We start from the raw sequence: 24154 nt of genomic DNA on the forward strand, positions 1-24154 counted from the left end.
TTTTTTTTTTTTTGGGAAGAATAGGTAGGTTTATATTAAGAGTGAGAGACTATTACACATGTCACTAATGAGAGTCAGAGTTACGATCTTTTCATTAAGAGGTGTTGATCATTATCGGCCAAGCAACCATTTGATGGTTGAATTTTTGTTTATTGTAATCTAAGTATCTTTCATATGATTTTTGAATTGTAATATGTAGTATTTTTCAAATCCAATAGAGATCATTTTCTTGCCCTTATGATTAAAGTTGCATTCGAAAATGCTATGTGTCGCAATTTGAGAACCATGCACATATCTTTCACATGACAGCAAATAAGGATTAATTGTACTAAGCCTCCATTGATTTGTTTTGAGCTTTTTTCAAAGACAATCCATAGAAATTGACTATCAACTCCTATTAAACTGATGGCCATGTATCACTTGTTAGGGATAATGGATGCACAACCATGAACAGAGAAGAACACAAAAAAAGTACACAAAGAGAATTTAGCGTGTTTCAGCAAAACCATGCTTACGTCCACCAGAGAAAAAAATAAGTTCCACTTCAGAAACATTTCCACAAGTGCAACGCTTGCCCCCCACTTTATCCTCAAGATGTCTCACATCCACAAAAGTGTTACCATTTGCTTGCCCCCCATCCTTATCCTCAAGATGGATTGATGCCCCAATCCCCTACAGAGATTGATTTCTATAGGTTATCCTACAGAGACTATTTATAGGAAAACCTAAAACCCTAATCCCAATATAATTACAATTTTATCCTATTATTAGTAATTGATCCAAACCCTGTTTCAATTTCAAATACAATCAAACCATAATTGAATGAACCCACATAATACAAGACACCCAAACCCAACAATGGCAGCATTAGTAGGACATACCTTAATAAAGCAGAAGATAAACATATATAATAGTAGTTGTTAACTCTACTACACTGGAAGTTGAGATGCTATTGTTGTATCTATTCGGCCTTAACTGGTCCTACAAACTTGTACCCCAGGTTTGAACCATTCAGAAAATCAGACAGTGATGTTATAATTGCCAAGTCTATGCCCAACTATTGTAGGTTAGAAGTCCTATAGAAGGGATGAAAATCTAATAAACTGTTGCGGTTTCGTTAATGGTGATAGAGGAAAACTAGAAAAAATAAATAATAACCAAACCAGAACCAGAACCATCTGTACGAATTCTGCAACACATTAAAGCCACCAGCAGCAGCAAAAACAAGACCAACAACTCCTTTTAATGAAGATAGTATTCATTTATAATAAATATTTTGGTGATCATGCTATATTTCACAAATAATTTCTCAAGAAGGTCTAAACTAACTTCAATATACATTTCTGCAAGATCCAGCAAAAATCTCACTCACCACATATCATTAAGAAGAGGGGGGATGGAAGAAAAGGAAAATGAAATGAAATCAAGAACTCGTCGTTTATCAACTTGATATATAGAAAGAGTATCAAGTTTGCTTTGTTTTATCTACTTATCTTCTATTGTGTAAAGGATTTGGACCTGTATGAACCTTCCTCTTTTCGACACCAAAAACTTCATCACCAGCCTCATTTCGATCACCTCCAAGACCACCTTTAGACTTAACTGGAATGAACTTTGAACCCGACGAACCACCTTTCATCCTGCTGCCCACTGCAGAACATTGAGTCTCCAAACCAAACAGCATCAGGAGAAGAAGAAGAAGAAGAAGAAACAAGTAAGCAAACTCTTTGATCTTCAAGCCCATCTGTCTTCTTCTTGTAAGTATATAGACCCAAATCACGCCATGGTGAGAGCTCAAAACCCCAGAACAAAAGAAGAAGAAGAAGAAGAAAGAAAGAACCTTTTTGGTCTATAGGTTTAGTTTTTTTCAGAATGGAGTCTGGAGAATGGAAAGGGAGGACAGGTCAATCAAGTTTGGGGGTCAAAATGCATAGGGTTTGACGCTTGATTCAAATTAAATTTGGTGCAGAGGCTGTCGTTGGAACCTTCTTAATTGGATATCCTAATTTAGGCACCTCTTTATTGACCTGGGAAAGCTCTATAACGTGAAGAAAAGAGAGATGAAGAAGGAAAGAAACACATAGATTGAAGCTACCAATTTGTTCTTGGGAGTTGTATAAATCTTCCCCCACACACAGAAAGCTCTTGGAACTTGGAGCTTGGGACTTGGTTTAACGAAGTATGTGAGGGAAGGGAGAAAGAGAGATGTTTAAGTTGCTAAACTAAAAGCCCCATAAAGTTTGAAACTTCATCTGCCTTGGTTCATGTGAAATCAATCATTTTTCTTTGTTTTCAATCTTTTTCATCTTTTCGTTTTAAGTCTTTTATATATATGCCACAACCCCTACTATCCTTCTGTCTTTTTTGTTGAGATTGCATACATTTTTTTTTTTTTTAATTTTGATTCAGTATTTGAGCCTAATTGGTTTAGATCTAACCCTAATAAAAATTGAATCTTTCTTTCAACCAAATATGTAAATTAAAATGACAATAAACACCCATTTTACCTTTCATAGATTTATTTGTATCAAAACCAAATAAAACCATAAGATACATTTATTGCTGTCCCCACCCCAAAAAAAAAAAGAAAAAAGAAAGGACTTACAAGTCCTTGCAATTCAACTTAAGTTTATATTTTGAAATTGTATCTTTTTGATGTTTTACTAAACAGAAATATATTGAAGCACAAGAACTAATCCAATAAGTTAAAATAAATCTTCTTTTTAGGTCTATAGGCATGCTCTCATTAGTTCAACAATGATATGAAGCAATATGATCGGATAGCTTCCTTTTTCCTTACATGGAATGTATTGATAGCGAGAGGTTTTGCTGGACTTGAGGCTTTATTTGGCTTATATGACTTTCGTTTATTTTTTTCTTTCTAAAAGATACTTTGACCCTAAGGCATTAAGAGTAAACCAGAAAGCTTTCATGTATACCAAAGGGGCTAATCACATTGACTTGTTAGCTTAACAAGTCAATATAATCAACTATGTTGGCATAGGTTCAAGATTGATGATCCACATTGATGGGTAAAGATGAGTGCTTACTATGTATCAGCTGATTGGGGCATGGGTATCCACTGAAACATTGTTTTCATTAAAGGTAAGATTTACTAAATAAAATGGGAATATATCCTTTCTAGGTTGATAAGGAAAAATGAAATTTTAATCATTTCAAATAGTGAAACCACAGAAGGAGTTGGGGGTGGGACCTTGGAAAAGTGGGAGCAGAGTGTATAGTGCAGTGGTAGTATTCTTGAGGAAAATGATGGTGTCTTGGATCACTTTAACTCTTTGAAAGGAAAACCAGGAGTCCAGGACATGAAAGTCTTGGACAATTGATTTTAGCAACCCCATAAGGGCCCCAATCATCCTGAAATCTTACTTGTTAGAAAATCTCTTAGAAATATTCTCTTCAGATTTGCTTCATCTTCCTAATTAATTCTTATTTTCACTTCGTCTTTTTGAATTTCTGTACATGATTTCATATATAGCTAAAAAACCAACTCACCTTTCTTCCTCCTTTTTGGCTGGTTTGCTTTGTTTTTGAACTCCTTTTTTTCTCTAGTTTTTCTGTTGGCTTGCTTTGTCTTATCCTCTTCTTCTTGGTCTATTCAAGAAAATCTGGGTAAATTGGAAATGTTTCTCTCTTTACTACCCTTCTCTCCACTGTAAGACAGTTCTTGGATCAGCTGGTTCATGATTCATTAGTGAGCCATGGTTGGATGGAATTCAACATTTATAGCCTTTACCTGAACCTGGCATTTGTTCATATATATTATATATGCCCTTCGGCATCCTTATAGATCTTGGTTTTTGGTTTTGGTTAGGATCACCCAGGCTAGCCAAATCCAAACACAGAAGTTAAACTAAAAAGATTAATGTAGGAAAACCTTGACTAACCCTATAAATTAACCAAAAATTTTGCTTCAATTTAATTAGGGTTAATTGATGAAGTTATTCCGATAATCATTCTTCCTGGGCAATTATCAGCTTTAGAGATGTCTTAGCTGGAACTCACCAAATAGTTAGTTCAAACTTCAACCCTAAAAACTTGATTTTACCCCTAACCCAGAAAAATTGTGACGGTTTATGAGTCATCACATGTCACATTGTACATGAACCTACCTAATGGATTCATTGGATTTTTAATGGTGATTCTCAATTTTGTGTTCCCTAATTATGTTTATCAATATAAACACGTAAGTACTGGTCAAAAAGATTAACTTTAAGCCCTTTTTCCTCTACCTCTCTCATTCTAGGTAATACATAATTAATCTGTAATAATTTGCAAATCTGAATGATTATCTGTTCATCAATAGTAATTGCTCCACCATATACAGCTAGCTAGCTAGTTTCTTCATTCCATTATATCAAGAACCTTCTTCTCGTCTCAAATCTCAACCACTACTCAGTGTTTCAGAACTCGGGCAACTAATCAGGTTATACCCAATTTATCTTATCTTATGATCAGAATTTTCATAGGGGAATTGTCAAATTGGTAATTCTTTTCCTTTCTTTTGTACTGGGTACTAGTATTTCTTATCGGTTGCAGTCAGCCTGTCACAGCCTTTAATTTCCCTGGTTTGCTGTAACCTGTAAGGATCTTTACTGCTGCTGAAGGGTATAGTAGTGGTTGTTAAAGCTTCCAATCTAACCCTAAAAACCAATTATTTTGTTGGGTCTCTTATCTATGTAGACCCACAACACTTTCAAACGCTGAGCTGCCAAGGACAGTTCTATAAATGTTTATGAGAAGTTCTTTTAAAGTGCAGCCAGCTTTGAACGTCAACAAGCAAGGAAGATCGATCATTAAATCCTTAGGGGTGGGGAACAACATATATAGTTATTGATTAGTTCATGGCATCATTGAGGTAAAGAATGTATTGCTTGACAAGCAATTAGGTTCCCACCTTGATCTTTATTTTTTCTCCTTTTCTTCATTACCTTTCTTTGTTCTTCTTTCTCTTCCTGCTTTTTTTTTTCCTGGTCAAAGCCTTGGAGCTAGAATACATAATTGGAACATCAACTCTTGCAACATTATGATCAGCTTGAAATAGCAAAAGACTCTTTTTTTTTTGGTCGTAAAATGGCAAAAGACTCATTAATGGAGAATGGTAGTTGAACAGTCTAGTTTGCTTTCTTAGATTAGACATGCTGTGGTACTCATTAAGTCTTAGCAACCTCTTTTATTTGCATTTTTATGATCATATCTTGGGAAGTTATGGTGTAATTGTCCCTAAATACACTTGGTTTGGTAACATCATGACCTATTGAATCAATAAATTATTGATTTTAAAATCCACCAAAAATTGTTTGATACTTTGATTGACTAGATTTGAACCCTCCATTATAATGTCCCGCATTTTATCTTTTGTCTATGACCTGTTTTTGTACCCAAAAAACAATTTGCAATCTTTTATTCTTTGGGAGTGATTAGGCTTTTGGGTATGAAAACCATCATTAAAAAGCCCAACATGACAAATAGTTCTTGTACGTTTTGCCTCTTTATTTTGTTTATATTTGGGTATTAGAGTAGTAGCTAGCAATTATCATTCTGAGACCAAAACTCTATCGTTTCATGGGAAGCCAAAGGTTGAACCATTCTCCCCACCCCCTTCTTGGAATATCTATGGGAAGATGTTTTTTCATCACAAATGTTAGAGAGAACATATTAAAAAAAATTACAAATAGAAACATAAATAAAATTAAAGTAATATAGAGATTTAACGTAGTTTATACATAACAGGTGTAATGTCCACAAATGAAGAAAATTAATTTTTCTTATGTAAGAAGAAGATTACAATAGAGATTTCCTAATAACCGCCAAAACAACAATACAAAACTCTTGTCCAAAAATCTAAAACAAAAATCTCTAAATCTATATATATAATTTCAATCGGGTAAACTGGTCGATCCCTCGAGTTGGATCGTACTATATCGACATCCCCATCTAAAGGAGATCAATGGTGGGCTTGGTCCTTTACTTCCAGCAAAGATCTTAGAAAACTGGTCACTTAAGTTGTCCACTAAAATATATCTACCAAATCAATTTTTATAGTCGGATATAAGAATTTTAGGTCGCATATATCAATAAAGAAAGACTAGAAGATATTGAAAATAGAAAGATGGGAGAGGAATAGGCAGATGTCTGATAGACTATTAGGGAGTATTAGGGATACCTTAACCGCCACTTCATCTCAAGCTTATGCGGCTAGGGTTGCTTCAAAGAGTTCCACTGCCATTAGAAGTCCCACAACTGATCAAATACGAGTTATTACATTCAAGGCTTTCAAGAGTTCCACTACTATTAGAAGTCCTACAGCTGATCAAACACACGGTTACTATATTCAATAAGAATTCTACAATTGGTACTCACAAAGACTCTAGACAACCCAAAGAAGAGTTTGATATTGATTGGTATAAAACACTAGTCAATATTTTATGTAAATCAACTCACTGTAACTCTAGAGTCCTAGAACACTGAGAAGAAAGACTCGCTTTTCTATATAAAGCTTTGTACTAACTCCTTGTAAAATTAATGTGAATAATATTATTGTTCTCTCTCACACACGCACTCTCCGTCTCTCTCTCTCTCTTACACACACTCTCTCTCCCTCTCTCTCTCTCCTCAATGTCTCCCTGTTCAACTATTATTATTCTTACAGGGAGCAAGATAAAGTATACATCATCAGTTTTCTTAAGAATCAAGAAACAGATGAGTGAACCGACCGATTCTTGTGTGGTAACCAGAGGGGTATGCCGGCTTATGATACAACAGCATACACATAGATACACTGTTCAGCTGGCTGATATGTGGTGTGTGCTCTTTGAACATGGCTGGTCCACTTCTCTGGGCTGGAAGAAGATATATACAGGACATAGAGGCAGGCAGATGCATGCCAAGAAGGCTGGTCTTGGTCATGGCGCTAACAGTTGTTGTCCACCATATTAAAGCGAAAGAGAATCCATAATGGAAACGATCATTATTAATCTTTTAAAGAGCTACCACATTTGCTAGCTAAAAGGAAAGCACCAACATGTTAGAAGATTCAAGATTGAAAGAGAAGGTTTTCAGAGCGAAAGTGAATTAATTATTCTGGAATTGGTTGAACCGGTCGGTTCAGTTGGTTTCAATTAATCTTTTCTTCTTCTTTTTTCCCTGTCTTTTTGCAGCACGTATATTGTATATGCATATACATTAAAACAGAAGGAAAACATGCTTCGTTTATAATGGGTTTTATCTGGTATTTCTGAAATTGTTTGGTCAGTCCGGTTTAGTTTTCTACCCTCTTATGAGGGTCCAATTGGTTCGCTTTGAAATCTAACAGCGACAGAATAATGGTAAAGAAACGAGAGCATCTACGGAGTTTATTCTAGGTTCGCTTATATTTTTTTTTTTTTTTTTTTTTTTTTTTTTGGTAAACAACACTTCAATGAGAGAGCATCTACGGAGCTCATTTCTTTCATTTCTAAGTTCAAAGTATCTTAAAAGCCCATCTATAGCCCATAATTTTGTGAGCCCATGTTCACAAAAAGTAGAAATTTGAAAACCATGCGTTCTTGTAGGTTTATACTTTATATCAAGCTTCGAGCCCATGGGCTCCAAGTTTCCTTTCTGGGCAAACCATGGGCTCGATTGTTCGTTGCTCGCGGAAGCGATGGGCAGGAACACTAAACAGGGGCGCTACAGTAATTTGGGCATCGACAAACAGCCTCTTTGTCCCTTACCGAACGGAACCCTAAAATGGAGGGGCAACATGGTAATTTAGTCATCGATGAGGCCTCGGCCCGCCTCCGCCTCCTCTTTCGCGAAAGAAATGGGAAAGGAACCCTAACTAGAAGGGGCACAACAGTAATTTTGAACTCCGATAAACCTTCCATAAACCCTACAAATGCAACCAAATGGAAGTTTCAAGGTAAGAAGGTCGTAGTCATTTGGTTTCTCTCTTGTCTGAGTTGTCTCCTGAAGCTTCCATGGCAAAGCGCTTGATCCCGTCTTTGAATCGCGTGTTGGTGGAGAAAATCGTTCCTCCATCAAAAACAGAGGCCGGAATTTTGCTTCCTGAGAAAACATCCAAGGTGAAAACCCAGAATTTTTACAATATCTTCTGCTAATTTTGTTTGCGTTTGCTGTTTATTTACATTTCAAGTGTTTTGTTCTTCTGGGTGTTATTCTTTTGGGGAAATGCTATCTGGGTCGTAGAGTTCCCAGTTTTTCAGCCTCAATCCGATAAGATTTCTGATCAAATTAAGCCATTAAGAATGACTGAATCTGAGAAACGTAATTTGACATTCTGCAATGTGTTTGAGTATTTGCCAACTCGAAGGTATTCTTTGCCTTTGTTTATCCCTTTAATTTAGGGAAACATTCAATCTAGGAACTAGGAAGGCTTTCACCTCTTTCTGCTGGATTTGGTAGAAAGCAAAGACCGTGAAACCCATCAACGGGTCTGTCATCTGTGTGCGAGAATTAGGAAATTCCTCGTTTCTCTGGTTGCTGCTTTGTTTCTGCTACTTCTTGGCCTTGAAGCACTCTTGTAGTATGTTGCTTTTTTGTGAACATGTAGTTGTAGAGGCGTCAATTTGGTTTTTGTGATTTTTTATTTATTTATTTTAATGATAGGCTTCTTATGTTTGATTCAGCTGAACTCTGGTAGAGTTGTTGCGGTGGGTCCTGGATCTCGTGATAAGGATGGGAAACTTATTCCTGTTGGTGTAAAAGAGGGAGACTCTGTGCTTTTACCTGAATACGGAGGAACAACAGTAAAACTCGCTGACAAAGAGTAAGTATAGTTGTTCCTTCCACAGGAGAATTTCTCAGTTTGCCAATATGCCAGTGAATGTCTTTCTATGTTTGATATGTACTCTTGTGTTGCTTTACACTAATTTTTTTCCTTTCCCATTCATAAGATTGTTACTTGTTGCCTACTTCACTAACACTAGCACAGAAATCCAACTTATTGTGATTCAACCAAAACTTGTGATTTATATTGGTATGGCATAGAATGTAAAATCATGTTATCCGAGAGACAGCTATTTATTATCTATCTGGAGTCTGGCTTTGCAATTAATGATTGTCTTCCCCTAAATTGATTCATTGTGTCATTATTATCATTTGTCCCCTTTACTGTCCATTGGGAACTTTGAAGTGTGATGTTGTAAATCCGTGTAGATGGTAAACCTTGACATAATGGAAAGATTGTTCCACTGAGACCCAGCATTCATGGGTTTGAGTTGTTAAACAGCCTTTCTACTAAGTAGGGTTGAGGTTGCATGCATTATGACACTCCTCGACCTTGCGATGGCGGGGCCTTGTGCACTGGATATGCCTGTTTTTTGTTGTGAAGATGTGTTCGTGGTCCTTGCTAACAATGCATTGGACATTTGTTCCAATGAGTTTTTTCGAGTGAATAATGAGTCAGTTGTTAAGTGGCTGGAGATGCAAAGCCACATTTTCTCTGGGGTAGAGCTTTCTATTAGCATCTTGGGTTGGGAATATAGATAGATTCATATAACATATAATTATGAGATTGAGTGCTAATGTTTCTGTTTGACTACAAAGATATAATGGGGAATCTTTTGATTGATTCATGTATGAAACCTTTTCTTCCTCAACATGAAGAAGCAATGTTAAGGCAGATAAAAGTAGATGAGTTCTTGGAATGAAAATGCTGAGTTAATTTCTTGCTCCTTTCCAGAAGAGAAAGTAGCCTTAACTTTGTTGATTGTTAGATTGTTAAGAAGTTTCTTCTGTTGTCTTTTTGTTGGATAGAATTATGTATGTGAGAATAAAAGTTTCCTTTTTCTTTTATTCTTTCCTTCTCTCTACCCCCAAGTTTTGTTTTGTTTTATTATTTTTCTTCTTTCCTTCTCCTTCTTCATATTTTTTTCCCCTTATTCTCTTTCCTTGAGGCTCTCACCTTTCTTAAATCTCTTACCTTCACCTTCCACTTCTCTCTCGTGTTGGTTTCTATTTTTTCTTTTTAATTATTTGATTTAGTCTTATTATTATTTCTTTCCTTATTTGTATCCACTTCACCAACCCTTGTTAATACTCTTCTCAACCTTAACGTTTACATTCTTTGCTCTTTAGTTTTTTTTTAGGGTATGTTTATTTTTATTAAGTTCAAATTTTCTCACTCGTGTGAGCATTAAGAGAATTAAAATCAAAATGATATGTCTCCCTCAGATTGACCTGTTAACTACACGATACCATGTGCGTGCAGTTACTTTAAATTTCAGAAATAATTATGCAGATAATACATGTTTCGATTTTATTTACTATATGAATGACACTTTATGTTCTGATGCTAATGTTCTCCCATTTTGTTGGAACTTGTTGCAGGTACCATCTGTATAGAGATGATGATATACTGGGTACACTGCATGACTGATATATCATTTGGACCCTAACCAGGTTAGGGAGAAATTTTAGGGTGGATCCCATTAGAATGAGGCAGTTTCTAGTATGTAGAAGAGTTACTGTGGTTGCATCATAACAATTTGGAGTCTGGTTAAAATTTGTGAAAACACATACCAGAATCATAATTGGAGAAACAGATTTATGAAATTAAAGAATTTCTTTCGACCTCTTCTGGGGAGCAAATATTCCGTTTTGATGTATGATTAAGTAATGTATCAACTGTCAACTACAAAATTAACTGCAAAGCATGTTATAGCTGTCGTTTCTTAAATAATTGTTCTCTACCTTGGTCTCTAAAATCCATGTTTAGTACTCCCTTTTGATTATTACCTTTACATTTTTTGGGTTTTTGTTGAGTCTGAAACATTATCATTTTATAATTCTTCCAAATTGGGTTAACATAGACTTCTGCTTTTGTTTCACATTGTTTTTCTCAGTTAAGGGAATAAAATCATTAACTGAGCTTCTTACTTATAGCTTTATTGCTTGCGTGGATTTTCAGTATTTGCAACCCTATATGGGTATGCTTGCAGGTAAGGAAACAGAGGTTTAATTTGGTCGAGTAACAACTGGTTGCGTTTTCTTCTTTGTCCCTCACTTTCTCTTTGTTCCTCACTTTCTCTTTGTTCCAGCTAATCATTCATTGAATTATATTTCTTGTTGATACTGTGAACTATGCCTTGATGGAGCTGCATTGAACCTCTTAAATTAATTTTGGGTCTAAAAATGTTCGATCATCAGGCCTTCTTCATTGTATGCAAAATAACTGTGTCGATAGATATCCTTGGTAGAAGCCACCATAAGATTTGTTTTAATTGTTCTCGAGATTTGGGAAGGTTCATTCAAGCTAGTTTATGCACACTTGCCAGAGATAATATCCCTAAAACCCATTGTAATTCAATGCTTCAGCTCCTGGCTGTATTTCTTCTGTCTTCCCTCTTATGTGTCTTTTTCTCTTTTCCTTTTTTACTCAAGGTTTTCACCCATTTTGCATATGCTATAATTCTTCTTGCATACGTTAAATAATACTACCAGTAAATATCATGCATCCTAGGCTATGATCTCCAATATATTTCGTAATTTATCTTTGATTAAAGAAGTTAATATAGGTGTAGAGCTGATTTTTTTTATGTAATCCAACTGTAAATGACGATTCTAATTGTTTATCTTAAATTCCAATCAGCAATAAGTTCCATTTAGAGCTGATCTTCGTATTGGGATTTCAATTTTGTTGAAATGGTTTGTGTTTCTTGAGTTTTTTAGTCAGTGTATGTGGGGAATCACTTGAGTAGGGCTATGAGTCAACAGATGGAGCTCTTCCATGGCTACTTATCTGCCACTCGGAGCCAAAATTAACTTTGCCAAGGATAGTATGCTTGAAACTAATCATAGTTCCATGCTTCGGCCCTCGGCTACATCTTTGCCTATTTTCTTCCATTTTTCTTCTTTGTTATGCATGATCTTCAGTTTCAGGGTTCTATTACGGTGTTTTCATTGTTGCCAAAAATGGTGCTGTCTTCACTACCTCATAAAACTCCGGCCATGATATATTCTATGTAGATCAATAGAAATTTTGGAAAATATTTCTTTGCCCTGTTGATTACAATTGGCTGTGTAGTATTAAGCATGTCTGTGATCTTTGTGTACGAGATTGTTATTGCTAGGCAAGTTTAGATTGAGGAGCTCGATGGGTCCATTCAAATTTTCATCTTCTTACTTAACAAATCTTGACAAGTCATGATTAGTATAGGTTGAGTTATTCTGTCGAAAGGGAGTTGAAGTGTAAATTTAGAAGATGAAAACGGCATGAAATTTTATTTTTGTGAGCCTGTAAATAATAGAGCACTTGCCAGATTTTTTATTTCCAAATTCTTCCTGCGGCGGAAATGTGGAAGGATAATGCGTAGAGAGCCTTAAGGTCTTTTTATTTTTGGTCAAAGGGAAGGTCTCCATAGTAACTTATTCTACCAAAGAAATAATTGATTAGCCATATATTCACCAGATATGTTTTTGTTTCTACCAGTAAGGTTAGAGAGCACGGGAATCGTTGGGTTTTAACTTTTAATCCTTCAAGACATTTGGGGTTTGGTAGGGATTCACTTCAACTGGCCGCTGGGAATCCATTGAAGAAGGGCCCTGAGTCGACAGTAGGTGCTCTTCGATGCTACCCATCTCTCACAGGAGTGGGTATTTGGTTTTTTTTTTCTTCTTTTTTTTTTTTTTAGGGGGTTGGATCTGAGGTTCATCTAAGCCAATTTCTGCACACTTGTGGGGATAATATCCTTGAAATTCATTGTAATTCCATACTTAGCTCCTTGCAGTATTTCATGTCTTCCCTCTTGTATGTGTCTTTTTCTCTTTCCTTTTTACCCAAATTTGTCTCCCATTCTGCATATGCCTATTCTTCTTGTACATTAATTAATACTACTACGAGTGAAAAACATGCTTCCTAGGTTATGATCTCTAATATTTTACATAATTTATCTTTGATTAAAGAAGTAAATATAGGTTTAGGGCTGATTTTTTTTATTTAATCCAACTGTAAATGACAATTCAATACCTTAGCTCCATTGTTTTCTTACACTATTCACTTCTGAGTGTTAATTGGAAATTCCAATCAGCAATAAGTTCTTGTTTCGTTAGTTTCAGGTTTAGAGCTGATCTTCTAGTTCTGGGATTTGAATTTTGTTGAAGTAGGTTGTGTTTGTTGACAATTTTAGTGGGTGTATTTTAGGGCTATGAGTCAACAGGAGGTGCCCTTCCATGGCTACTAACCTGCCACTCAGAGCCAAAACGAACTTTGCCAGGGATAGTATGCTTGAAACTCACCATAGTTCCATGCTTCGGCCCTTGGCTACATCTTTGCCTACCTACTTCCTTCCATTTGCCCCTCTTTTCGCTTTTTCTTTGTTATGTATGATTTCAGTTTTAGGGTTCTACTATGGTGTCTCTATTGTTGCCAAAAATCAGAAAACTCCGGCCATGATATATTCTATGATCTGCACTGAAATTTCGAATGCAATATTTCTTGTCCTGTTGATTACAATTGGCTGTGTAGTAGTATTAAGCATGATGGTGATCTTTGTGTAAAAGATTGTTATTGCTAGGCAAGTTTAGATTGAGGAGCTGGAGTTATTTTGTCGAAAAGAAATTGAAGTGTAAATTTAGAAGATGAAAAGAGCATGGAATTTGTATTTTTGTGAGGAGCCTGTAAATGCACTTGACAGATTTTTGATTCCTAAAATCCTCCTGTGGCGGAAGTGTGGAAGGATAATGTGTAGAGAGCCTTGAGGTCTTTTTATTTTTGGTGAAAGGGGGAAGGTTAAGGTCTCCATAGTTATTTATTCCACCAAAAAATTAATTGATTAGCCATGTATAGATGTGTTTTTGTGTCTACCAGTAAGGTTAGACAGGATGGGAATCGTTGGATTTTAATCTTTCATGACATTTGGGTTTTGTTATTTGACAGGCACATGAGTTGGTATTAGTGTGTTTTTTTTTTTTTTTGGGGGGAGGATCTGAGGTTCATCCAGGTGTCAGTTTCTGCACACTTGCTGGGGATAATATCCTTGAAATTCATTGTAATTCAATACTTCAGCTCCTGATAGTGTTTATTCATGTCTTCTCTCTTGTATGTGCTTTTTTCTCTTTCCTTTCTTCCCAAGTTTCTCTCCCATTTTGCATATGCATATTCTTCTTGCATACATTAAATAATACTACCAGTAATAAACATGCATCCTAGGCTATGATCTCTAATATTTTATATAATTTATCTTTGATTGAAGAAGTAAATATAGGTTTAGGGCTGATTTTTTATGTAATCCAACTGTAAATGACAATTCAATACCTTACCTCCATTGTTTTCTTACACTGGACACTTCTGAGTGTTAATCTGGAAATTCCAATCAGCAATCAGTTCTAGTTTCGTTAGTTTCAGGTTTAGAGCTGATCTTCTTGTTTTGGGATTTCAATCTTGTTGAAATAGGTTGTGTTTGTTAACTATTTTAGTGGGTGTACTGAGTAGGGCTATGAGTCAACAGAGGATAGTATGCTTTCATGGCTACTTACCTGCCACTCAGAGCCAAAATGAACTTTGCCAGGGATAGTATGCTTGAAACTCACCATAGTTCCATGCTTCGGCCCTTGGCTACATCTTTGCCTGCTTCCTTCCATTTGCTGCCCCCTTTTCATTTTTTCTTTGTTAGGTATGATTTCAGTTTTAGGATCCAACTACTGTGTCTCTATTGTTGCCAAAAAAATCAGAAAACTCCGGCCATGATATATTCTATGAACTGCACTGAAATTTTGGATGCAATATTTCTTTGTCCTATTGATTACAATTGGCTGTGATAGAGGTATGAAATGGTGTGTATTTTACTGTCTTGGGATAATATAGTTCATAGTTCATAGTTCAGGGTGTGCAAAGGAATCTATTGAACGAGGAGAGCTCTTGGTCAACAAGTGCTCTTCCATGGCTACATGTCTGCCATTTGGAGCCAATATGAGCTTTGCCAGGGAAGAATCAATAAACTAATCAAATATATGGTACTTACTATGGATTAACATATTCTACCTGGCCAACAGTCTTTCACAATTTGTCTCCTTGCCTCTGCATTGCCCCCCTTTTGATTAATAGCGTTGCGAAACCATCCCATTTTATTATGTAGCAAATTCAAGACAACAGTACAGGTGTTGCTCTAACTAGGAGACATGGAGATTCCTTGTTTCTCATAAATCTTTGAGCAATGGAGAATTGGAGATAGACAAAGGAGGCAAGTGAATGGTCTCATGTACAACCATCACATGCTTCTTAGTTGTCCTTTCTGTCCTTGATTTTACACCGTGGTGCGCGCGCGGCGGCCCTAATCATTGGTTAGAATCCAGTCTTCATATATGTTGCAAACCAGCTACAAATTCCTGTGGCATAATAAACACAGACCTGCTTCCAAGTAAAAATGGCTGTTGGCTCCACTTTGATGTTGAAGGGTCAGCTATACCATTTTCGCTCTATTAGCTTGCCAACAGAATCACATCCCATAATTCTCAGAGCCCAAGAAGAGCTGAGCAAGCTTGATGGTTGGAGGAATACATCATCAATGTCATCACCGCCATCTCCAACTCCAACTGCTGAGTTGATTCTAGTTGCCTTAGATGGTCTCACCGGTTTATACGAATGCGTCCACCGTCTCTTTCAACTGCCACTCTTACAGCAGTTGGGGCAACACCAAAACAAGAAATGGGTAGGTGAGATGTTGGATGTCTCCATCACACTGGTGGACATTTGCAGCATTGCCAGAGAAGTACTTCTGCAGATGAAAGAACGAGTGCAAAGTCTTCAATCGACGCTTCGTCGAAGAAGAAGAAGAGGAGGAGGAAAGGCGATTTAAATTTTATTGGAAGCGAAATTGCTTCTTACATTTCCTTCAGGAGGAAGATGGAGAAATATATAACGAAGTGCATTGCGTCACTTAAGCGAATACATTCCATGGATGTAGTTGTTTCTTCCTCTTTACCAGATGAACATCACCTTCTAGTAGAATTGACGAGGATGCTAAGTGAAACAAGATTTGTTACTGTTTCCATCTTCCACATCCTCTTTTCCTTCATGTCCACAGCTAAACCCAAATCTAAACTTGCTAAGTGGTCTTTGGTTTCAACACTGATTCGTAAGGGTCAAGTGTCATGTGAACAACAACAAAGCGCCCTGGGAGTGCCCAAACGTGTAGATGTTACACTCCAACATCTCTGCAACCACGTCACAAGCAAAGATGGCGAAATGGAGAGGTTGACTGCCAAGGCCCAAATTCAATTGCAGGAGTTAGAAGCTAGCTTGCAAGGCTTAGAGGGTGGATTAGAGTCTATGTTTAGATGCTTAGTCCGAGCCAGAGTCTCTCTCCTGAACTCCTTCACGTATTAATTTTTTCATTTTTAAGGCAATTTTATTGATACTTACCCAACCCTATAGTTTATTGTAACACTACAAATAAGTCCATAGCCCGAAAGAATATCAATATTTTTTTATATGCACTTACTCAAAAAAAAATTACAAATGATTCCAAAGCCTCTTCAAAAAGATAATACAGATGATTCCAAAGCCTGAAAGAATATCAAGATTTTTTTATATGCACCCTCTCAAAAAAAAATTAAAAATAATTCCAAAGTCAGAAATAATATGAAGATTTTTTTACATGCACCCCCTTAAAAAAAAAAAAAGCCAAATATGTGGAACTCCTCAAAAAATCACACCTTAAGTCCTTCAAAATTCAAGACGTTAAGAGTTTCAACTTGGGGCTATTGTGAAATGACCTTATTATGGAAATCTTGAATTTTTTATCCATCAAAATAAATGTTTATACTCCTTTCACGCCTTTCCATTTCATAATAGTGACTCTCGCATGAATTATACCCTATTAGGTGGTGGTGGAGATATGTCAAAAAAGTACATATCCAAATGTTAAAAAAAAAAAATTCCAAAAAAATAATAGAAAGTTAGAAAAACCCTATTGTCTTCCTGAAGATTTCATGTTCTGCAAGACAATTTTTATGTCGTTTTCTTCATTTTTTTTCCTCCTCAATCAGATTCAAGGGGATTTCAAGAAGACGATATGTTCAATAAAATACAAACAAAATTTGCGGGTTGCAAGGCAAAGTCAATTTGAAGGGAAGGAGTTCAGAGAACTCCCAAAACCCTTATTCCAAACTAAGGAGAGAAACCAATGCTTCTATTTTTGTTGCAACCTTTAATGTTCCTTTCTCTTTTAGGTCTTCTAACTCTACTAGCAGGAATCCAAACATTTACGATCCAAGAATGAGGAGACGTATTGCTCTCGCCCGCGCTCAATAGATCCGCAAGAAAGAATGAAGACGAAAGACTCAAGGTGAGGGTTGGAAGACAGTAGAGAGAGAAAATGATGACAATTTAATCGGTGTAGGAGTTGTAGAGAGTCTGAAAAAATCGCTGAATTGGAAGACCTTGGTTAAAAGGGTTAGTGGGTAATTGAATTTCTACCCCATGATTAAAATAACACACGTGTAAAAAATCCAAGGGCTTACAGGAGGAACTGGAGCCTGACACCAACTGGAGCAGATAAAAATCCCCACAACTTTAGGCTTAAGGGGGAGGGTGGTGCGGTTTTCGATGGTGGTGAGGAAGGCGAGGCAAAGGGATGGGTGGTGCCATGTGAGGCTTCTGGCAAAGTAAAGGGAGAATATCTTCACCCGCATAGGTTTGGTTTGGGTACACAATAAGTGAGAGCGCATTATGGTTATTTGGCAAAAATTTAGGCCATTTTGTGGGTAAAACCCAGATAATCCAAAAGTCCCCAAAATTCAGCAGTATTTTGCGATATATCATCGAATCAAAATATTTATCACCGAATTTTGCAATATATCGTTAAAATCTCGATATTTTGAAGATCTCTCGCGATTCTACAGCCAAATCTTCAAGGTCAATGGGCAATTTTACTAATTTTGTCCACTGATTCAAACCTCAAAAAGCAATGTGCCAAATGTGGTTACAGAGGAGAATCTATAGAGAATCATTTCTTAAAATAATTCAAATTAGGAAAATATTTTGTAGCAAAATCTTCAAGATCAATGAGCAATCTTATCGATTATATGCTAATGATTTAGGTGTGCCAAATGTGGTTAGAGAAGAGTATGTATATAAAATAATTTATGAAAACAATCTAAATTATGAAGGAATTCTAATGGAATCTTCAAGGTTTACGAGTAGTCTTTTCAATTATGTCCCAATGATAAGGTAACATGTTAAATGTGGCTAAGATGGAGAATTTGCATGAAAAAATTTATAAAAAATAATTCAAAATTAACTAAGTATTGACATCAAATTAGGGTAGATACCAAATCTGGGCCTAAAATAACCAAAAATACCTCTCGGGGGTGTCGAAATCTGCCGAAACAAGAGCCAAATATTAGTGAGATTTTGCCAGTTTGCCCGGTTCACTACCTGGCGAGTGAACTCTTGACGAAATTTTGTTCCATTAACAATTAAAATTTGAAAAATTAATAATGAAAAACTTGGAATTTTCAAAAAGTGGAAGTTTGGAATTTTTCCAACTTACTTGCGGTCAAGAATTTAAGCCCAACTTAGTTATGAGAAAAACTCTTTTTATTTTTTTACTCAATTAACTAAGAAATATGTTGAAAAGATCTCTATCTCGCCCGCGAAATTTGCATTCATACGTTAAGAAAGGTAACCAGGGTAAGACAGGGGAAGTAATAGAAATCTGGAACATCTCCTACATCCTCAGAATTTTAGAAACCAAGTAACAGAAATCTTGAATCTTTCCTAAATCGCTACACTTTCCTTTAGTATCAATCATTCACAGTTCAGATACTTGGCAAGGCCAGAAAGAGCTCGAGCTCTTACATCTCTGGCCCTCTACTAGATAAAAAGGAAGCAGGAGGCACTCCGTCGTTGAGAAGAAGGATTTCAAAGCTCTGCAACACTCAACCCATAAAACCAAGTAGCTAACAATGCCTTTCCACAGTAGATTCTTTGCTCGCCCCCGTCGAAACATCATCCTATACGACAGTAATGATGACGATTCACGTTACCCAACCAATAATGAGGTGGCTTCCTGGAATCCTCCTTCCATGGCTGATTCCCCTGTTATGGATCCTTCCGATTTTGCTTCCCCTTTCTCCAATTCTCTTTCCTTCCCTCCTTCCCGATACTCAGATGAGATTACTGGATTCATGAATGCCCCTGTCAATAGGAACCAGACTCCAGAAGCTTATGTCTTCAAGGTTGAAATTCCAGGGCTCAACAAGGATGAAGTGAAGGTGGAAGTTAGAAATGGTGTTCTTAAGATCGGTGGGGAGAGGAGAAGAGCGATCGAAGAGAGCAACAATAATTGTTATCGATTTGATAGCAGCAGCGGGAGGTTCATCCGCATGTACATGTTACCTGAGGATGCCAAGACGGATGCGACGACAACTTCCACAGAGAATGGAGTATTGACTGTGAATGTGCCCAAGTGATGAGGAATCCTGTGTTAACCCTGTTTCAATCCCTTCAGTTGATAGTCAGTACTCTTTGTTATTCGTATATTCAGTTCAGTTAGTTGCCATTAGTTAGAATTTGAAGACTTTAGACTCTAGAGGATGACTAAAGAACTCTGCGAACTGTATTGTTGATTTCAATTACTATGTTAATACATTTGATTTTTATACTATTTAATGATCTCTTTGAAATTTTTTCTAATTCTTTAATGGATTTAATTGATTATTATGCAAATACACGGTTCCGAAGTTGTTTTGAGAAGAGAACTCAGATACAGAGGTCAGGTTATCCTTGAGGGGAATCAAGCTTAGGCCACAGAGACATTGGTAGAGCTAGCCCTTTCTATGTCATTGAAGCAACAATACCTTAACCCTGCTTGGTGAATTATTATTTTGCGCTACTGATCAGTGATTTTTCAGAATGGTAAGGTTGATATTAACAAGATAGGAGAACCATTTGTTGAACACACAGACCATATTGAATGTAACTCCAAAGATCAAGTTCAATTTACTAGTTATTTTCCAGAATGGCATCTTCAAGTTAATAACCTCCTTTCCTTGTATCTACCACATTGGATGGCTGCTCAGGAACTGAACAAGTTTTGCGTCTTCTTGGTTGGCTAAATTATGTCACTATATATTAAAAGCCCACTGGGCAAAGCTCCATGTGCAGAAAAAAATCCACTAAACATGACTCTATACTACCACAAACAGCTAGAAATCTTTGTAACCCATGAGCTTCAGAATCAGAAAAGATGCTGAGTCTGAATCGGCAAAGGCTTTTAGATGGTTGAAAAACAGTTACAGGCTTGGTAATACATCAGAAAATCAAATCACAGCGACATATAACCAAAACCAACCACAAAAATACAGAGATATTAACGTTTTTCATTAAGAGAGAAAACTAAAGAAACATAAATGAACTTTATTACATTAAGAAAGATCCACGTACAGAGGACTTTGATTTCTGTTGTTATCAAGGTCAGAGATTATAATAATAACAAATGCAATATTTCAGAGGAAGGGAAACGAACTTGCCTGACGATATTCGTGGAATCAAGAACGATTGTCATCCCACCTGGTTTTATCTGTAAGGAAGGTAAAATGAAAAGAGAAGAAAGAGGGTAGTTTTGTGAGTTGGGCTTCGAATTTTTCCAAATTTCATGGAGATTCGAGAAGTTCAGTGTAGGGCTATGCGTGTGTGTGACCATGATCACTGGAATGGGAGCTGCGCCTGTGCTGCAATTCCTTGCTATTTTTTCACTGGATCAAATTTGAAATGACTTGCTTGATCGCTACCATCCAATTGAGAAAAGAAGACGTGTCATTCCTTTCTGCTGTTGACTGATTCTCTACGTTCTTTCCATTTTCTTGTTGGTGAAGGTGTTTTTCTGCCTTTGAAATGCCGTTAAAAATATTCGTATGGACTCAATTAGAACCACCTGTCCCTGGTCTTTCTCCCAACCACCAGAACGAAGAAAGAAACAAAATTTCTGGGGTGTACTTGGTTTTTTTGGCAAAAGATTTGTTAGTTGTTGGAACTTGGAAGATCGAAGAGGAAGGATCATATTTGTTCTAACTAGTCCATTTTAGCCATTTTTTTCTTCTTTCATTTTCGTCTGTTACTCTTCCTCTTATCTTCTCCTCCTTAATCCGTTATTGCCCCACTCCCATACAACACGGGGTGGGGCGCAGGACCCTTGACACCGGAAATAATGAGGAGAAGAACTTGTAATCACCGTCAACATCTTCATTCTCCTTAGCCCCGTCTCGTCATCGTCATTGTCATTGTTGTTGTTGTTGCCGTCGTTCTTCAATTTTCAACATCAATGGCGGCAGCAATAGCTCAGCTCCTCATCCCAGTTGTTTTTTTCTCTTTTTTCTTTCTTTCTATGAATTGGGTAGTTGTTATTGTCGATTCTGTTTCCGTCCCCTTCACCCCAAGTGATAATTACCTGATCGATTGCGGTTCTTCTGCAAGCACCAGTGTTCATCAGGGAAATACCTTCAAATCAGACCAGCAATCACTTTCCTACCTTGACACCAACACCAATGTTCAGGTCAGCGTTCCTTCCGCCGACGTGCCTTCTCCGATTTATCTGACGGCGAGAATTTTTGTGGAAGAAGCAACCTATGTCTTCCGCATAACCAGACCTGGTTGGCATTGGATTCGTATGCATTTCTTCCCCATGGAAAACAAAGAATTCGATCTTTCCCACTCTGTTTTCAGTGTGCAAACCGATGATGTTGTTCTCCTCCATAGCTTCAGTATTACCAACAAGACCAGTTGGGTTATGAAGGAGTATCTACTCAATGTCACCACAGAGCGTATTGCCCTGAAATTCTTACCATTACGCAACTCTGCGGCTTTCATCAATGCTATCGAAATTGTCTCTGCACCAGACAGCCTCATCTCCGACGTTGGCTCCAATTTCTCCCCCATCGGTGAATTCAACGGCCTCTCCACCCGTAATTACCAGACCTTGTACCGCCTCAACATGGGCGGCGCCACCATCTCTCCAGGCAATGATACTCTAGGGCGCACCTGGGAGCGTGATCTCTCTTTCCTGATGGCTAGAGGCCTTGCCAGGACCATTTCTGTCGCTTCCAACGTCATCTCCTACCCTGAAAATGTCTCTCCCTTGATTGCACCCGCTTTGGTTTATGCCACTGCAACAGAGATGGCTGATGCCCGTGTTTCCGATCCAAATTTCAATGTCACTTGGAGATTTGACATCGATCCCTCATTTGGGTACCTTATTCGCCTCCATTTCTGCGACATTTTCAGCAAGACCCTCAATGATCTTTTCTTCAATGTCTACATCAATGGCAACATGGCCATCTCCGCCCTAGACTTATCTACCATCACCGGGGACCTTGCTGTTCCTTACTACAAAGACATCGTTGCCAACGCTTCTCAGTTGTCGGACAAGCTGATGATCCAAATCGGCCCGATAAAACAGGACGGTGGCACCGTGAATGCGTTTCTGAATGGCTTGGAGGTTCTAAAGATGAGCAACTCTGTGGGAAGCTTGGACGGAGAATTCGGGGTGGATGGATCCGGGGCTAACTCGTCAGGGCCGGCGAGGGGGACTGTTGCAGCGGTGGGTTTTGCTATGATGTTCGGAGCATTCGTGGGGTTGGGTGCTATGGTGATCAAGTGGTACAAGAGACCTCAAGATTGGGAGAGAAGAAATAGTTTCTCATCGTGGTTGCTACCATTACATGCCGGCCACTCCAGCTTCATGTCCGGTAGCAAGACCTCTGGTGGATCCCAGAAAAGTGGATACGGAAACCTCTACAACTCCAGTTTGGGATTGGGTCGCTACTTCTCATTTGCAGAGTTGCAGGAAGCGACGAAGAACTTCGATCAGAATGCAGTGATTGGTGTGGGAGGATTCGGCAATGTTTACATTGGAACGTTGGATGATGGAACCCAGGTGGCTGTGAAGCGAGGAAATCCTCAATCAGAACAGGGTATCACAGAATTTCAGACGGAGATCCAAATGCTGTCGAAACTGCGACATAGGCACTTGGTGTCTCTCATTGGGTACTGTGATGAGAACTCAGAGATGATTTTGGTATATGAATACATGTCGAATGGTCCACTGAGAGATCACCTGTATGGGAAGAACTTGCCTCCCCTGTCCTGGAAGCAGAGGTTGGAGATAAGCATAGGAGCGGCAAGAGGGCTTCACTACCTTCACACAGGAGCTTCACAAGGGATCATACACAGGGATGTGAAGACCACTAACATCTTATTGGATGAAAACCTAGTTGCGAAAATGGCAGATTTCGGATTATCAAAGAACGCCCCCACCATGGAGCAAACTCATGTGAGCACCGCCGTAAAGGGAAGCTTCGGCTACCTTGACCCAGAATACTTCAGGAGACAACAGCTCACAGACAAGTCCGATGTGTACTCATTCGGGGTTGTTCTGTTCGAGGTTCTCTTGGCAAGGCCGGCCATTAATCCGGCTCTTCCTAGGGAACAGGTGAACCTGGCAGAATGGGCGATGCAATGGAAGAGGAAAGGATTGCTGGAGAAGGTAATCGACCCACATTTGTTAGGTGTGATCAACCCAGAATCGATGAAGAAATTCGCCGAGGCTGCAGAGAAGTGTTTGGCAGATTACGGTGTGGACAGGCCTTCCATGGGAGATGTGCTTTGGAATCTGGAATACGCATTACAATTGCAGGAAGCTTCTTCGCAAGCAAAGAAAGACGAAGAAAACAGAGTCGCAGCAGAAGCTGCAACAGCCGCTGCTCCTTCTCCTCGGGCGATTCTCCCATCAGATTGTCGGAGAGACGACGCACCAGCAGCAGCACAGAGGAACACCACTACTGAGGATTCAGGAACTGCAATGTTTGCTAAGCAACTTACGGAGATCAACGGTCGATAAAATTTCTGAATTTAAATTCGTCATCTATGTGTTCGAGACATGTCTCTCCACACTTTAGTTTGTCATAAAACGGAAAATTTGGATCACAAGACTCACCACCACCAAAATCCAAAATGGAGTAAGGGTTGACGGAATCGCTGAATCTTGTTTTTTCTGCTGGATATATGTATAATGGGACACTGTTTTTGTATTATTTTCTCATCAAATTATATAGCATTCTAGTCATCATTTCTGCTCTATTCAAGATCATTTTTATGATTTTTCATTTTGTATGTATTGTATGGGCTTTATCCAAT

General features: G+C 37.9%; 3 protein-coding genes and 1 pseudogene across 3 annotated transcripts; all 4 read left to right on the forward strand.

Annotated features, from left to right (window-relative positions):
* Nucleotides 1–7912: 7912 nt before the first annotated feature.
* LOC149010050 (10 kDa chaperonin, mitochondrial-like) lies at nt 7913–10613 on the forward strand. The gene is made up of 3 exons (XM_089161879.1): nt 7913–8084; nt 8649–8788; nt 10351–10613. The coding sequence occupies exons 1-3, from the start codon at nt 7980–7982 to the stop codon at nt 10397–10399; spliced, it is 294 nt and encodes a 97-aa protein (XP_089018005.1). The 5' UTR covers nt 7913–7979; the 3' UTR covers nt 10400–10613.
* Nucleotides 10614–10700: 87 nt separating this feature from the next.
* Nucleotides 10701–16616, forward strand: LOC149010051 (uncharacterized; annotated as a pseudogene).
* Nucleotides 16617–18927: 2311 nt separating this feature from the next.
* On the forward strand, nt 18928–19434 carry LOC149010052 (16.9 kDa class I heat shock protein 1-like). The gene has a single exon (XM_089162392.1). The coding sequence runs from the start codon at nt 18928–18930 to the stop codon at nt 19432–19434; it is 507 nt and encodes a 168-aa protein (XP_089018518.1).
* Nucleotides 19435–21225: 1791 nt separating this feature from the next.
* Nucleotides 21226–23948, forward strand: LOC149010053 (putative receptor-like protein kinase At4g39110). The gene has a single exon (XM_089161494.1). The coding sequence runs from the start codon at nt 21285–21287 to the stop codon at nt 23856–23858; it is 2574 nt and encodes an 857-aa protein (XP_089017620.1). The 5' UTR covers nt 21226–21284; the 3' UTR covers nt 23859–23948.
* The last annotated feature ends 206 nt before the right edge of the window (nt 23949–24154 follow it).

The sequence above is a fragment of the Hakea prostrata genome, chromosome 7 (genome assembly GCF_041222555.1).
Source record: "Hakea prostrata isolate BN-2017 chromosome 7, UWA_Hpros_2, whole genome shotgun sequence".
In the NCBI taxonomy this organism is placed as follows: Eukaryota; Viridiplantae; Streptophyta; class Magnoliopsida; order Proteales; family Proteaceae; genus Hakea; species Hakea prostrata.

Coding starts and splice junctions, on each gene's coding strand:
- LOC149010050 (XM_089161879.1), top strand. CDS start 7,980: ATGGCAAAGCGCTTGATCCCGTCTTTGAATCGCGTGTTGGTGGAGAAA. Junction 8,085..8,648: donor TTCCTGAGAAAACATCCAAG/GTGAAAACCCAG, acceptor TGTTTGATTCAG/CTGAACTCTGGTAGAGTTGT. Junction 8,789..10,350: donor GTAAAACTCGCTGACAAAGA/GTAAGTATAGTT, acceptor AACTTGTTGCAG/GTACCATCTGTATAGAGATG.
- LOC149010052 (XM_089162392.1), top strand. CDS start 18,928: ATGCCTTTCCACAGTAGATTCTTTGCTCGCCCCCGTCGAAACATCATC.
- LOC149010053 (XM_089161494.1), top strand. CDS start 21,285: ATGGCGGCAGCAATAGCTCAGCTCCTCATCCCAGTTGTTTTTTTCTCT.